The sequence below is a fragment of the Venturia canescens genome, chromosome 1 (genome assembly GCF_019457755.1).
Source record: "Venturia canescens isolate UGA chromosome 1, ASM1945775v1, whole genome shotgun sequence".
Taxonomy (NCBI): Eukaryota; Metazoa; Arthropoda; class Insecta; order Hymenoptera; family Ichneumonidae; genus Venturia; species Venturia canescens.
In genome coordinates this window covers 17,379,049-17,392,855 of record NC_057421.1, presented here as the reverse complement: position 1 = coordinate 17,392,855, position 13,807 = coordinate 17,379,049, and the positions used below count along the sequence as shown (strand labels likewise).

The window sequence follows — 13,807 nt, the reverse complement described above, 5'->3', positions numbered from 1 at the left end:
CACCAAGTGCTGTAATACGCTTCTCGTGTGTTTACCGAGCAAAGGACACGACCATTGAATCATACTTTGATTCCCCTCAAGCGATTGCGATCTCGTGTCTCGAGAGAAATCAACTAATGACAGAGAAGCTTCGAAGGAAAACGCAGTGTACGCAGGAATAACGTAACGTCGTTTCATGCTCATTCAGAGCACTCGTTTTTACAAATAAACTCAGTTTTGTCCAAGGTCAAGGTGCAAAGTAAATAAATACGTTCTCCCCTGGTTTTCGGTGCGAAACATTCCTGTCATCACGATTTACATTCACTCGAAAAACATTTGTCCAACCTTATGAGCCTGTCACGAAGATTTTCCTCGTTACGTTTCTTCCTAACGTTTATCTTTCATCACTTCCTGTCCAGTGAATTCGTGTTGCTAAGTACCGATTGAAGAATTGGTTATTACTTGGCAATACAGCATTGAGAAAATAGTTTAATAATGTCACGATCGCAACTCCTTTCGATGTTCATCGAAGGATCTCGTCACGTCGACTCAACACAGAAGCAGCAATCACCTGATGAGCGATTCAAACTCCGGGGAGGAATTGATCGGAGTCGGTGACGCCTCACTTTCGCTCATCGACTATCCTTTTCCATCTCCGAACCTTCATTCATACACGTATAACGTTGTTTCCAACTGTATCGACGAGTGGATGTCAATTCGAGGTGACGTACCGTTTTCGAAACTCGATCTTGAGCTCTTTCGATCTTAAATCGCATTGAAAAAGCGACAATTTTATCATTCTCAAAGGAATTTCGGTTGGGTCCCAGTATCAGGGCTAGTCTTAGTTCTAGTCTTAACGGATTCAAAGCTCCGGAAGAAACGAATTTTCCAACAATTTTTCAACGAATTGCCAATTTTTTCCTAAGCATATATTCGACCGAGTCGTGGAAAAGTTTATCGCCAGATTCCGCTCGGAATCTCTTCAGTTCCTCCGCTTTTATTTCGCTAAACTCGTTTCGAAGCCTCGCCGAATGTAAACGTTGCGACACATTGAATTTTTCGCTTCCCATTTATGACGAAAGTCTTCAGACTTTGGAATTGCCGCAACCTTCGGCGAAGGATTTATTTATTTATTAAATTTCGGGTCGATTTCTCTATTTTACGTTTGAATGTATCTTCGCTGATTTTTCAAGGCTCCCGTTCAAATTCGAAGTGACACGGCGGTGCGAAAAAGCTATTGCAAAAGATGCACGCGTGAAGGAGACTCGAGAAATATCGATATGTGTTATTATATTAAACACGTACATAAGCCATTCGTAAAACGTGGACTCAAATGGAAAGACGTATCGCGACGAACGGTCGAAAGTTCAAATTGCTCTTGTGGTTAGCGGTACTCCGAGAGAAAAAAAGGAACAGAAGCAAAATAATGTACAAAGGAACTACGAGGAGTTTCTTTGCGACGGTGAAAGTCATCCTTGCAGAGTTTTAAATGTACAGATGGGGCGCGTACACACCCGCATGTGCTGTCTGACGCCCATTTGCGTGTACGAACTGTACGACCAAACTATAAAAGGCTCGCCTGCTATTATTATTAATAGGAGAAAGAGCCTGCGATTGATCTTTACGAGGGACTCCATATTCGCGAACCGGTAAAAGTTCCTTCTGTCAATTTCCGATCCTACTTACTTCCTCGAATCACACAGACACATTTTTCCCTTTTTTTTCTTTTATTCTTTGTTCTTTTATGAAATGCAACCCATTTCGAATGAAACCCTTTACATCTCGATTGACGAGACGAGCAATTTGCCGATCTTCGCCTGCGTTCAAACGTATGTGAAAAACAAATTCTATAATTGATCATCATAAAATCGGATGTGTTCTCGCTCGTGTTTGTAGGATTAAAAGGGAAAAAATGATTTTATCAGATGTACTTATGGTGCTGAGCTAAAATTTTCAGAATCGGTTGCAGCAAGATCTTGAAATTTCCATCGCTAGGACGCAATGAAATTCGTTATTTTTTTTCTTTAATGAACTTCGAAAGAAAAACAAAGTCGAAGGAATAATAATTTCCAACTTTCGAGCCATGTGACATTTTTCGAAATGAGAAAATCGTTTGAAATTTTGTTTTTCCATTTTTCAAATGATCTACAAGTGAACAGGTTCGAATTAACGCTGTTCAATGATAATTTAGAAAGTAGTACACGCCTCTCGTAATCATCGCGAGTTCGCCACTGAATTGACGACGGTACTTTCTTCTGGATCGTTTCCCGAGGGTCTCCGAGTTTAAGGTCAGGAAATACGAACTTAGCTCCGGACATCCTGAATCGTGGATGCATAATAAGCCCTGGAATTCGGGTCGACTCACAAGTATTTATTCGCACGCGATATTACACCGCAATCGAAACGAGTTGGTAAAAAAACATGGGCTTTGTCGAGCTCGACGAGTTACAAAAGCTGCGCATTTCATTTCAATAGAATATCCTGTTCGCGTGTCAATGGGAGATCAACGATTTTACGTGCTTCGTCATTCAATTGCAAACGGAAATCAAATGATCTGGTGATCTCGTTGAAAATCTTTCATAACTTCCGGCTTCATTCAATACTTTATTTTAAAAAGGGGAAAAAAAATACACACGAATGGTCCGACTTTGTCAGAGTTTCATTCGATTCTCTTTGAAAAATCATTTAAATTATAACACGCTGTTCGAGCTTTCGATGTTTTTTAAGCTCAAAACTCCGAGGGATCCTCGCATTGAGCTTGGACAAAAATGAACTTCTACATATTTCTCAAAGAAAATAATGTTCCAGGAGATTGGTTCGAGTTCACAGATCTGTGGCTAATATCATCGCTTGACAAACTTGAGATAACGATTCTCGTCATAGTCATCTTCTATGTCCTCGACCAGCTTAACTCTGGTTTTTGGTTTACGTGCTTCCAGTCTTGCCTTCTTCTCCGCTTCTGTTAAAAGACTGAGATCCAAAGGCAGTGCGACAATCTTTTTTGGCTCGTGATAATCCACATTCACACTACTGCCATCTGGTAAAACTAGTACCGTCGGATAAGTTCTTTCGTAGATTTTTCGGTGCTTCTTCGTTATCCCTGCGGTCCAACAATTCAATTCTCTGCAGATGAGCCCAGTACTCCGACTGATTTTTACCAACGTAGATAATAGTAAAAGCATTCTGCATAAAAAAGGATGCAAATTTTTTTTAATAAGTTACATCAAAAGAATCGTTTTCCTACAGTTACATTCAAAAGTAAATTCTTGGTTTAAGGAAAGCTTCGATATAACTGGCTCCACTTTAGTCGGTTCATTCCACAGGAGCTGATAACTCATAATCAAAAAAATGTCTCTGTTTAGACTATGAGGTAAAATTTTCACCCAATTTTTTCAATAATGGTTTTTGTATAATTTTCACAGTATGATTTGACACTGCTCATGTTTTAGAAGTCTTATTGCATCTGACAAAATCATCAACAATCAATTTAATTTTGATGAAATCAATTGCAGGTGCGTTAGTACAGGATACCACCATCACATTTGTTGATGGACTTATTTTATCAAGTTTGAAAAATATGTATTCCATCTATCCTTTCACAATTTTGAATAATTAAAAATCTTCAATAATTGTAATTAAAAAAACAAACAAGACATTAATTTATATCGCTGAAATTTAGGTTAGCCCGCGCTGATATTCTATTTTTGGAGTTATTTGAAAGCGACACATTAACGAAAATATATAATAAAATTTTATACTTTATAGCTAAACAGGTCTTATATTGTTTTTCATGAACTATTTATGGATAATGTGTAACTTGATGATTTACCTGAGGATAGTTCTGTAAAAATAATACACAAAGTGTTTACGTCGGTAATATAGATATGGCTGGCACACATGCACCGGGGCGGAGAGGGGACGTTTCGATGGCTCTTACTGCGCATGCGCCACTTAGTTCTACAGCGTCCCGCTAGAGCATTTTTGAATATTCCTGGAATATTCTTTATAAACAAACCGGCATGAACATGTTTTGACAAAAATGGAGTTTGCAAAATCCAAGTGAAAGAGTGCGATCAAGGAAAAAGAGCCGATACGAACACAGCAAAAATGAAAAACGAAACGTCGACATACAGCAGTTTCGGTGAGTCACATATATACTTTGTGAATGTACAGATCATAAAATAATATAATAATTAAAAAAACCGTATTGTAAAACGAAAACAATTTGCGAAAATTTTCGTTTTCATCCTGTCAATCGTCGTTGAATTTTCTTCTGAACGATTTTCGCATCGTTCGCACAATCACTGTAAACTTTTTATTAAATATATTATAAATATCTTGTTATATATAATGCAGTTATTAACTGTTTATATATATATATATATATATGGAGTCAAAAAATATGCTAATTAGTCTTTTGTTTTGCGTGTTAGCCGAGCTTAGCTAAAGATGCAGTGATTTTATGCCAAAATGCCTTTTGACGAATCCTCCGGTTGATACTCCTCCTGCTGGCATGTTCCTGGTATCTCAGTATATTCCCTTCGATCCCTGTGAAAATGTTTTGATACAAATGTTTTTTTGCACACTAAAAAAATAACCTTTGAATATAATAGCTTAAAAAAAATCATAATAACACAAATCTTAGCCAGCATAACGCACTTAAAAATTATAAACTCCAAAACCTGCTACCCCTATATGGGAGCCGAAATGCTGCAAGGCTTACGTTTAAAAAATGGAAAAAGCTGTGCGTGTATGACCTTGTCCTTTATTCTGGGGTATAATTTTGGTTGATCGGGTTCTGGTCGTGCTTTATTGTTGAGACATGCTTCATGCATTGGGCTTACAACTAATTCATTCTGACTCGCATCATTATATTTTCCACACTCCAATCTGTTGTAACGTGCAATCTTCAAAAGTGAATTCACGCTTTGGTCACACACTCAAGAAAAACCACGCATGAGTTCCAGTATAACGATGCTGAATGTTTATTATTTTCTTTCCACATGAAAAATAAAGACATGAGAGGATCGAGGATAGGGTCGGATGATAAGTGATTAGTTTATTTATTTATTTTTTTTATTTGAGTGAACAACACGCTTCTGAATTCTATTTTCCTACGCTTTTAAATACTGCGCAATTGTCCAATATGCTCATATTTGACATTACACATACATAAGTAAATTTTTTTTTTCTATCAATGATGAACACAATTTACTTTGCGAATAAATCGCAATGAAAAAATCAAACAACCGTCGTATACATTTTTCGAGCTCGTATCGCGATGTAGTGGTTCAGGTAACAAAATGTATACTTATACAGTACGAAAAGAAAGAAAAACATTAAAAATAAAAAATAAAAAAAAAACAACAACGGCGACAACAAAAAAGTGTATAAAAATACTGTGCAATCGAGGCAGTAGAATCCTGAACATCACATATTTGATCTAATGGAAAAAATTACTTGCACTCAAATGCAAATTTGCGTCATCAAGAAATGTTTGACATTTCAGTTCAATAGGGGACATGCTGGCTTAATTTAGAATTTTGGTATTGAATCATAGGTCAAGACTTTTTAGCCATAAATTGGCCATCAGCATTCGGATCTCTATAAGAGTTCGCAGTCATGTATCAAAATATTTGAATCATGATATAAAATGATGCAGACAAGAACGAGTTTGACAACATAATGACAAAGAAATTCACAATGGCAATTTGAGCATGAAAAAAATTAAAAGCAACTGATTGAGCAACTTTTCTAATGTAATTTTCAAATATTTTTATAATGAAATTTTTCTCAACTGAATCTAATGAACGGAAATTATAGATTTGTTGTACCCTGACATTAATTAAATACGATAAATTGACCCTAAAAGAGAGTTGAAATTATTAAAATACCAGAGAATATCGCATAATCCTCAAATATGTTCGATGATCAACTAATATTATCATTTTGTTATAGAATTTTGTTATAGAATTTCCCATTGGAATCTAATGAATTATAATTTCTGTGCTGAATGGTAACATACTTCCTCATAAATGCGTTTCGTATATCACTCAATATATAAATATTTTCCTTTGGGTGTGATATTCTAAAGAGTTTCTCCAAGAAACATGACAATCGTTATAACCGATCATCTAATGACTTGTGAATAATTAAATATGCGAGAATCGCATTCGGAAATAAATATAAATAGGATCACAAGCAGTAAAATTGTAAAATCGCATTCAGCTATTGACCACTATTTTTTCTTTTGAATTAAAATAATGAATGTAATAGTTTAAAATTCCACATCGCATATGGTATGCATGAAATATTTTCATGTAACGGAATTTAAAAAATTTTAATAGCATCAATTCAATCAAGCAAATATCAATATGATTTTTCGTCATAAAATTACCCACCTATTCAATCAACGTTTGTGATGTAATGGCGTGAGAACGATATAAAATTAAGAGAATGAATGTTTTTTGGATTTGAACGATGGAAATCTTCCAACAGGATTGCTGCATACTCAGGTTAAATCGGGAAAAGACCCATGACTTATCTATATCGAATCTGATATCGGTTTCATCCTCATGCAATATATTTATCTCGGTGATTTTGATATTCATGAAGAATTTGATATTTATGATGAAACGCGGAAGGGTTTGAATACTGGTTAAGATAAACGTCGTCAGAGTAGCAATGGAAATACGGTTAGACGCGCTTAACAATAACGCTGGCGTATGTCCTCCGGATTTTAGACTCGGCCGTTCAGGTCGATCACTTTTTTCTTCGTGTGCCTGGAAAATTTAAAATTTCTTGCTCGCAACCCCCGTAGTAACACAGCCTCGATGTCATCCTTTGTGTGTTTTCTGTGTTTGCTTTTGTTTTTGCTATATACAAGCCGTGTTACAATAGCGGTTTTACGAATGCTGAGCTTCCTAACTTATGACAAACATGCCTGCAATTACGGACATCAGTAAGCATTTTTGTAAACGATGCAACAACTTTCTAATTCCGCTTCTACACTTTTTACCCACGTAAATTTCTATGATTATCGTTCGAATGAATAAAAACACTTGAAAAACAAACCCAAATATTGAATGCAAATAAAATCACATTCCAGCGAATCATTCGGTAGTGCGATAAACGCAAAAAAATTTGGAGTAATTACGTCGATTGCTATCTCACGATTTTCTTACATTCGAACGGTTCTCATGAATTTTACTATCAGCAAGCATTTTTAAAGATCGCAATTTCTCAGCGAATTTGACAGCCAAAGAACGTAAGCAATTACGATGTTGTAAGGTTACAATAACGATGGTAGATGCAAGTATAATTCTGTTGTGAAAATTGTGATGTATTTTTCGATAAACTTTAGCTACTCATGCTTCTACATCTAAAATATAGCTGCAAATCATGCGATGGAAAAAAAGGAAGAAAAAAATAACGTTTGCTTCAACTTTCATCTGACAAATAGCACATAAGCTTTCGAAACTTTTGGCATGAAACAAGAAAATTCCTTATTCCACATGTTTCTCTGGATCAAGCCAAGTAATGTGTGGATAATTTATTCGCTTTTTGTGATTTTGTATTTCTATTAGCGAATTTGCATTTTTTGAAGCGTATCCAATAGGTATGACGTACCTGTAGAGCACGTAGTGTTGGACGAGGAAGAATATGTCGAATGCTACAGAAAAGAATCCCAGACCAAACTTCGTGGGATCGCCAAAAATACTTTCCCAATCGTCTGTTGAGAAATATCAAAGAAAAATTTTAAAAAATATTAAAGACGACATTCGTGCAGATTTTCCAATATTTTTTGTAAAGCTTATTCGGATCGCGATGTTTCTGTCTTTATTAAATGTAGGTTCACACATTCAGCGCACGAAAATTCTTATCAGTTGATATTGCGCGATATCTACCGATTGATTCATTTTCATCAATTGAAAAAACTCGATAATAAATAGAACATTGTGAGCACCGTTAATCGGCCTATTCTCTTCTTTGTAACACGATTTTTTAACTTACCGTAATTATAAGCGTTCAGTATCATCTGTAGCATTGATAAAATTCCACCGGTAAAATCCAAAAATATATTTCCAATGCTCCATCCGACGGTTGATTTTCTCTTATAATTGTAATATGCCTGAGGCACGTATTTGATTAACGTTATTGCCAATTTGACGTAACTGCAGTAGTAGAGGAAATCAAGCCACGCGATTGTCTTAACAATGCCAAGTATGGCAGTTATCAATACAAACGTGGCAAATATCCCGTGAATTATTCGGGCAGTCGTAGAAACTCTTTGGTTCCCTATCTGCAGCGTGAGAATAATGAATAAATAAAATAAATCAATCATTCAAAGTACATTCAATAGTGGGGATGAGAAAAAGCAGTGTCGATGAGCACAACGTTAAAAAACAACGAACGTGTTTTTTTTTTTTTTTTTTTTACTTTTCAACCACTGAGTTGCTTGTGAAAACGAAAAATAAAAAACCTCCATCTACTGTTTGCGTGCCAAATGAATCCTGAAACATTGGCAATTCCAGGTTAAAATATTACTGCGCTTTTTAACGATGTGCACCTCGGGATGAAAAAAGGGAGGAGAAAAAAAAACATTATTTTGGCCGTTAAATTTACCTCATAAAAAAAACACTGTCCTATAGTGACAACGGTCGCTATAACAGCGTGCAACGAAAAAAAAATATCATTGATCTGGACGGGATTCAATCCTTTTGGATTTCGCATAAAATACTGATGCTGTGAAAGAGAATAATAATATCGATTAGTCCATTGAAATAAAAACGAGTGCGTTGAGAGCAAAGTACAACTTATGTTCGAGTTTGTAAGCTCATTTTTTATGCCTTTGTGTTTTACCTCTATCGACGGTATCCAATAAAGTCCACAGTTGAACAGAGCGTACATAATAAATCCAACGAGATTTAGCGAGAGATAATCGAAGTTCAATCCGACTACACTTTTTCGCTTGTAATTGCTGTACATTTGGGGATAAAAACTCACGCTCCATGCTATAAAATATATCCATCCAACCACCGCGCTAATGTGATAAAGAATCTCCGATCTTTCAACCGTTACCCTCACGAATGCTTCGGAGAAACTGAAAAAAAGGTTACCAGAATCGGTCATTCAACGTTTTGACATATTTTTTCGTCTTTTTTTGTATCTCTTACTCTCGTACGATCATGACAACATTCGTCGATCTTTGATAATCGTTTTCTCATTAATTCAAAGTTATTGCTTTTATTGAAATCATTTGAGAATTTCGAAGTTTCGATATATTTGGTATTTGATAAAATTTATTTGTACACTTTCATTCGTGAGAACAATATTAAAGTTTTTTATTGACATTTTTTGAATTTTTTTATGAGTTTGGAGTAATGAAAAAAATTGGAATATTCTGCAGCTCTAAATATGTCATATTTTGCACTAAAATTCAATAACGTCTTGTCTATAATAACGAAGAGAAAAATAAATGAATATAAAAAAATATCTCACTTGAGATTTAACGAACCGAGTTGATCCCTCGGTACGATAATGATTCGGTATCCGCTCATTCTTCTTATTTTCTCAGAGATTAATTGGAGCGTGAAAACTCGAGTTGAAACTAACTACTGAATAGTTGTAATGAAATATTTATTTGACGAGAAAACTTCCGAGTAGTCAGTCGATAATCTTAATCACGTATGAACGAACGTGTGTCGTTATATCCATTATATTTAATACACAAAGTTCACATTTAGTTAAAACAATGGATTGCGCTTGGAGAAAGAATGAAAAGAAACATTCGCACTTGGGGTCCGGAGAAAAATATCGCTGAAACGCTTGAGAGACGATTAGAGAAAAAATTGACAGTCACAAATCTACGACGCGAGAAGAACAAAGTGGGAAAATATCTGAAAGGAACTCTAGTCGATCTAGTTGCCTCAAAATCCAAGAACTGACTGACGGGAAACAAACTATCGGATCCGAAGACAGGTCGGGGTCAGAGACTCTGGGAAGTTCAAATGACCCCCTGCCCCCATCATCAGCCATTGCAATCAACAAGGCAAAACACTTTCTTGACCGGAATATTTTGACAATTACTCAAGATAAAGAAACATTACTGCAACTCTGTGATACATTTCGATCTGAAATGCTCGAAGACCATCAGTCTACATAATAAATATGTTTATTGTGTCTTGTGTATTTGAATAAAATTCAAGTATAAATTCTCAATAATGCTTATGCTATGAATTCATGTCCACCGACATTGAACTATGAAAAATCAGATAAGACTTTGATACAAGATTTTATATGAATATGGGACACGGTCAAACCTATTATCTTCTCACTGCAAGACCGTTGGCATGAATGATTCGTTTTTTATTCATGTGACAATCGCGTGAATCGTGTCAACTGACAATAATCGATTCATTATTTAGTGAAATTTTTGCAAAAGTATTCGATGGTTTAAAAACTAGAAGATATCTATTGAAATTGAAAAATGAGTGGAAAATTCTTTTCTTCATTTTGTGCTATGTTTCTTTACTTTACCATTTAAAAAAAAATACTGATATTCATAATCTCACTTGAGTCTTGATTTTCTTGTTTCTTTTTGCTTTCATCTCAGTATTTGAATTTGAAGAAAAATATATAAAAGTATAGCATGCTTATGAAGGGAGCTATATTATCATTTGAAAATACACAAAGTGTACAAATTTTGGACAAATTTTCAACATGCTTTGTCATACTTACTCTGTAATGTTCGGTGTGACATTTGCACTAATTGTGCTGTATCCTGGATTAAGACCCATTATTGTTATATTCCATAGTGTTTCTGGATCGTTGGCAGGGAGATTCAAAATAGCCGGTACAGTTCTAACTAAATCGCTGTGCTGTACGTCCATTGATATACTAACATTCACCGTTAAAGGTTCTCTGAATAAACAAGTCAAACAAATTGTTGTCTCATATAAGTAAATATCCATGAATTTGAAAAGAACAGATATAAAATTTCAATCATACGTTAGTCTTAGAATAAAATAGCCCGTTCCGCCAGGTGGAATTTTCACATCATGCTCATTGACTGTAAAATCCGCTAAAGCCATCCTTAAAACTGCAACAATAGGAACATCATTTAACTTGAACATCTTCATCATGATATACAATGCCGTGTTATTAGTACCGTTGCTTTACCTAAAAATATTGACAGCCACAAAAGCCACATCCTGCCCATGTTCGAGTGTTCCTAAAAAAGAAAAATTCAATTTTTTAAGTACGTTGTCAAAATTTATATTATGCATATATCAGCTTTAATAGCGATTGGTACACAAAACTAATAATAAATACCAACATAATCAAATAAATAAAAATAATCAATAAGATGTGTTCTCTCGTTTGATAAATTTCAATAACTGTTAACGTTGATAAAAAGAGCAAGAGAGGGAAAGAACAATTATTTCTAAATAATCATAAACTCGAAAATAATAAGAGCTTGAACAGTTATAAAAAATACAGATTTTTCTAATACTACACACACATGCACAAACTTTTTGAAAAATGTGAATAACTTCACGGTATTCTTTCACATGTATAACCTATAAAAACAACTGTCATCGTGACAAGCTTGAAACTGTAATCGAATATTTAAATTAGCACGACAATATAGAAGACGATAATTTGTACATCGATGATGAAACGACAGATTAAACCCCAATTCATTTTTGAATGGACAAATATTGCGTCATATTAACCTTAATTTATTGAAATGTCAAACATTTTTTTCCACCTCACACTAAACGATACTTTGTACTAAATAACACGTTTCGCGTGACTTCACGGATCATTGTTTTGGCCGGAATATTCATCATTATTGAATATTTTTTTTGAACAACTCGGGTGTTATGTTTTTTTTAGTAGATAGGAGAGGGAAAGAGATAGAGAGAGACAAATGAGAGGAGCGAGTGAAAAGGATTGCGTAGAGAACGGTGAGGGCCGAACGTCAACTAGCTGACGGAAAGGTTTTACTCGTGATCGTTCCATGTTTGTCACATTTGAGAATAAAAATGAGTTGAAACGATTGTTCCATTACGTCTGAGCAAATATATTCAACTGTGAATTATTCGTATCTCATTTCATAAAACGTTTGTGATCACCATATTATACGATGATTTCCGATAACACGATCAAGTGATGTACAAATTAACATTTTGTTTTTTCGAAATTAACATTTCGATATTTCGACTGACGAAATATTTCATCATTTTGAAATTTCGAATGTTTCAACCGGAACAAGTAAAACATTTATTTGCTTTTCAGAGCATGTAAAGCTGTTGTGATTTTTGTGCAAATTTTTATCCGTTGTTTGTTTCACTGTTCAAAACTTCCTCATTCACTGGCTTCTCTGGTAACTCGAAACTGTTTTGTGCACGTTCTATACTACTCGGTTGTTTTGTTTGGGTATTTCATTTATGCCAGTTCAGAGTCGCCCATTTTTTTTATCACAGTATTATCGCTCTTCCGTTTAAATAATGATTTTTGACTGTTTTATTTCCGTTTAAAATTGTCCTCAGTTGCTATTGCGTGTGGGACGGATTTTTTTTTTTATATCGTTAAACACACGCACGTTTTTTGCGATAAATCTGAAGCAACATTTGATGACGAGGATAATATTCTTCGAATAGAAATCCCAATGTATCACCATCCAGTGATATTTCGATACTAAAATATTCACATTTCGTTCGACTTTTTCCGTAACTTCATGACAGTTGTGAAAGGTACAGCGTTATCTCGTTACTCTCCTTCTTCAGAAAGAAAATCGTTATGAATTACAAATTAATGAGGGAAAAGATTGAATCATTGAAACAGAAGATTGCTGAAGTTCTTCAATAATACCGAAACCGATTGCTTCGGTTAATACGCTGTAAAAGGAAATCCTCAAAGTTTGATTGAATAAGTTATAGGTTATTCGAGCAGAGGAGAACTAATTGTCATGAAATAAGTTACTTGTTCGTAAAGTAAAAGGTACGACTCACTGCACGGACGAATGAAATGATTGGAGTGTAATAATAACGATCAGAAAAATATGACTCAATATTAAATTCGATAATTGCGTCATTTGCGATAATTTTCAACACAAACGTTAAACGAAATTGAAAAAAATATTGAAAACCGCATAAACATACGATATACAAATTTATTACCCAGAATCGCAATCACGTTTGACGCGGCGAGTGAAAATGACTGATCGCACTCTACGTGACGCAACAAATGGACGATATTTAAAAAAAACGCCTGCGAGTCGAACATTCGCGCAACCATCGCACATACCGATAACAATAAATTACGTGACAACGACTACACTGGCTTTGATATTTATGATTATTATTACGACTTCAGGCAACTCCTGCGGGGATCTTTTGAGGAGGAAGCCACTCCACAAAACAAGTGTCACGTTTCAAGGACACGGGAAGGCTAGTCCATCAATATATTCGCTCGAAAAATCCTCGTTATAGACCGAATATATAAATAACTATGAAACTTTGGGAGTGAGCAAAAATTTCTTCAAAACAACTGACGCACTGTAAAGTCCCATGTTTTGCCGGACGTTATCAGAACTGCTATGAGCCATTCTTACAGCTGCTCAGTTCTCATTTTCGGGGCATTTAATCGAGGGCGTTAAAACTCGAGCCTGTGAATATTGATAATCATTTTTATCAGCATATCCAATTTCTTCTTTTTTTGTCCGCCATCTAACATAAAACCGCAATATAATTGCTGATTATTCACTTCAACGGAATATTTTAATAATATCGGTTACTACGTGCAGGGTATAAGTTCAAAA

General features: G+C 35.1%; 2 protein-coding genes across 2 annotated transcripts; both read right to left on the bottom strand.

Annotated features, from left to right (window-relative positions):
* Positions 1-2,822: 2,822 nt before the first annotated feature.
* On the bottom strand, positions 2,823-3,161 carry mRpL55 (mitochondrial ribosomal protein L55). The gene has a single exon (XM_043433413.1). It carries the CDS (start codon positions 3,159-3,161, stop codon positions 2,823-2,825), a length of 339 nt encoding a protein of 112 aa, XP_043289348.1.
* Positions 3,162-4,115: 954 nt separating this feature from the next.
* Positions 4,116-12,144, bottom strand: Ctns (Cystinosin). Its single transcript, XM_043415957.1, has 9 exons — positions 12,120-12,144; positions 11,161-11,212; positions 10,990-11,080; positions 10,720-10,902; positions 8,842-9,082; positions 8,605-8,724; positions 7,993-8,281; positions 7,609-7,711; positions 4,116-4,527 (listed from the first exon to the last, which is right to left on the bottom strand). Exons 1-9 carry the CDS (start codon positions 12,120-12,122, stop codon positions 4,440-4,442), a joined length of 1,170 nt encoding a protein of 389 aa, XP_043271892.1. The 5' UTR covers positions 12,123-12,144; the 3' UTR covers positions 4,116-4,439.
* Between the last annotated feature and the right edge of the window lie 1,663 nt (positions 12,145-13,807).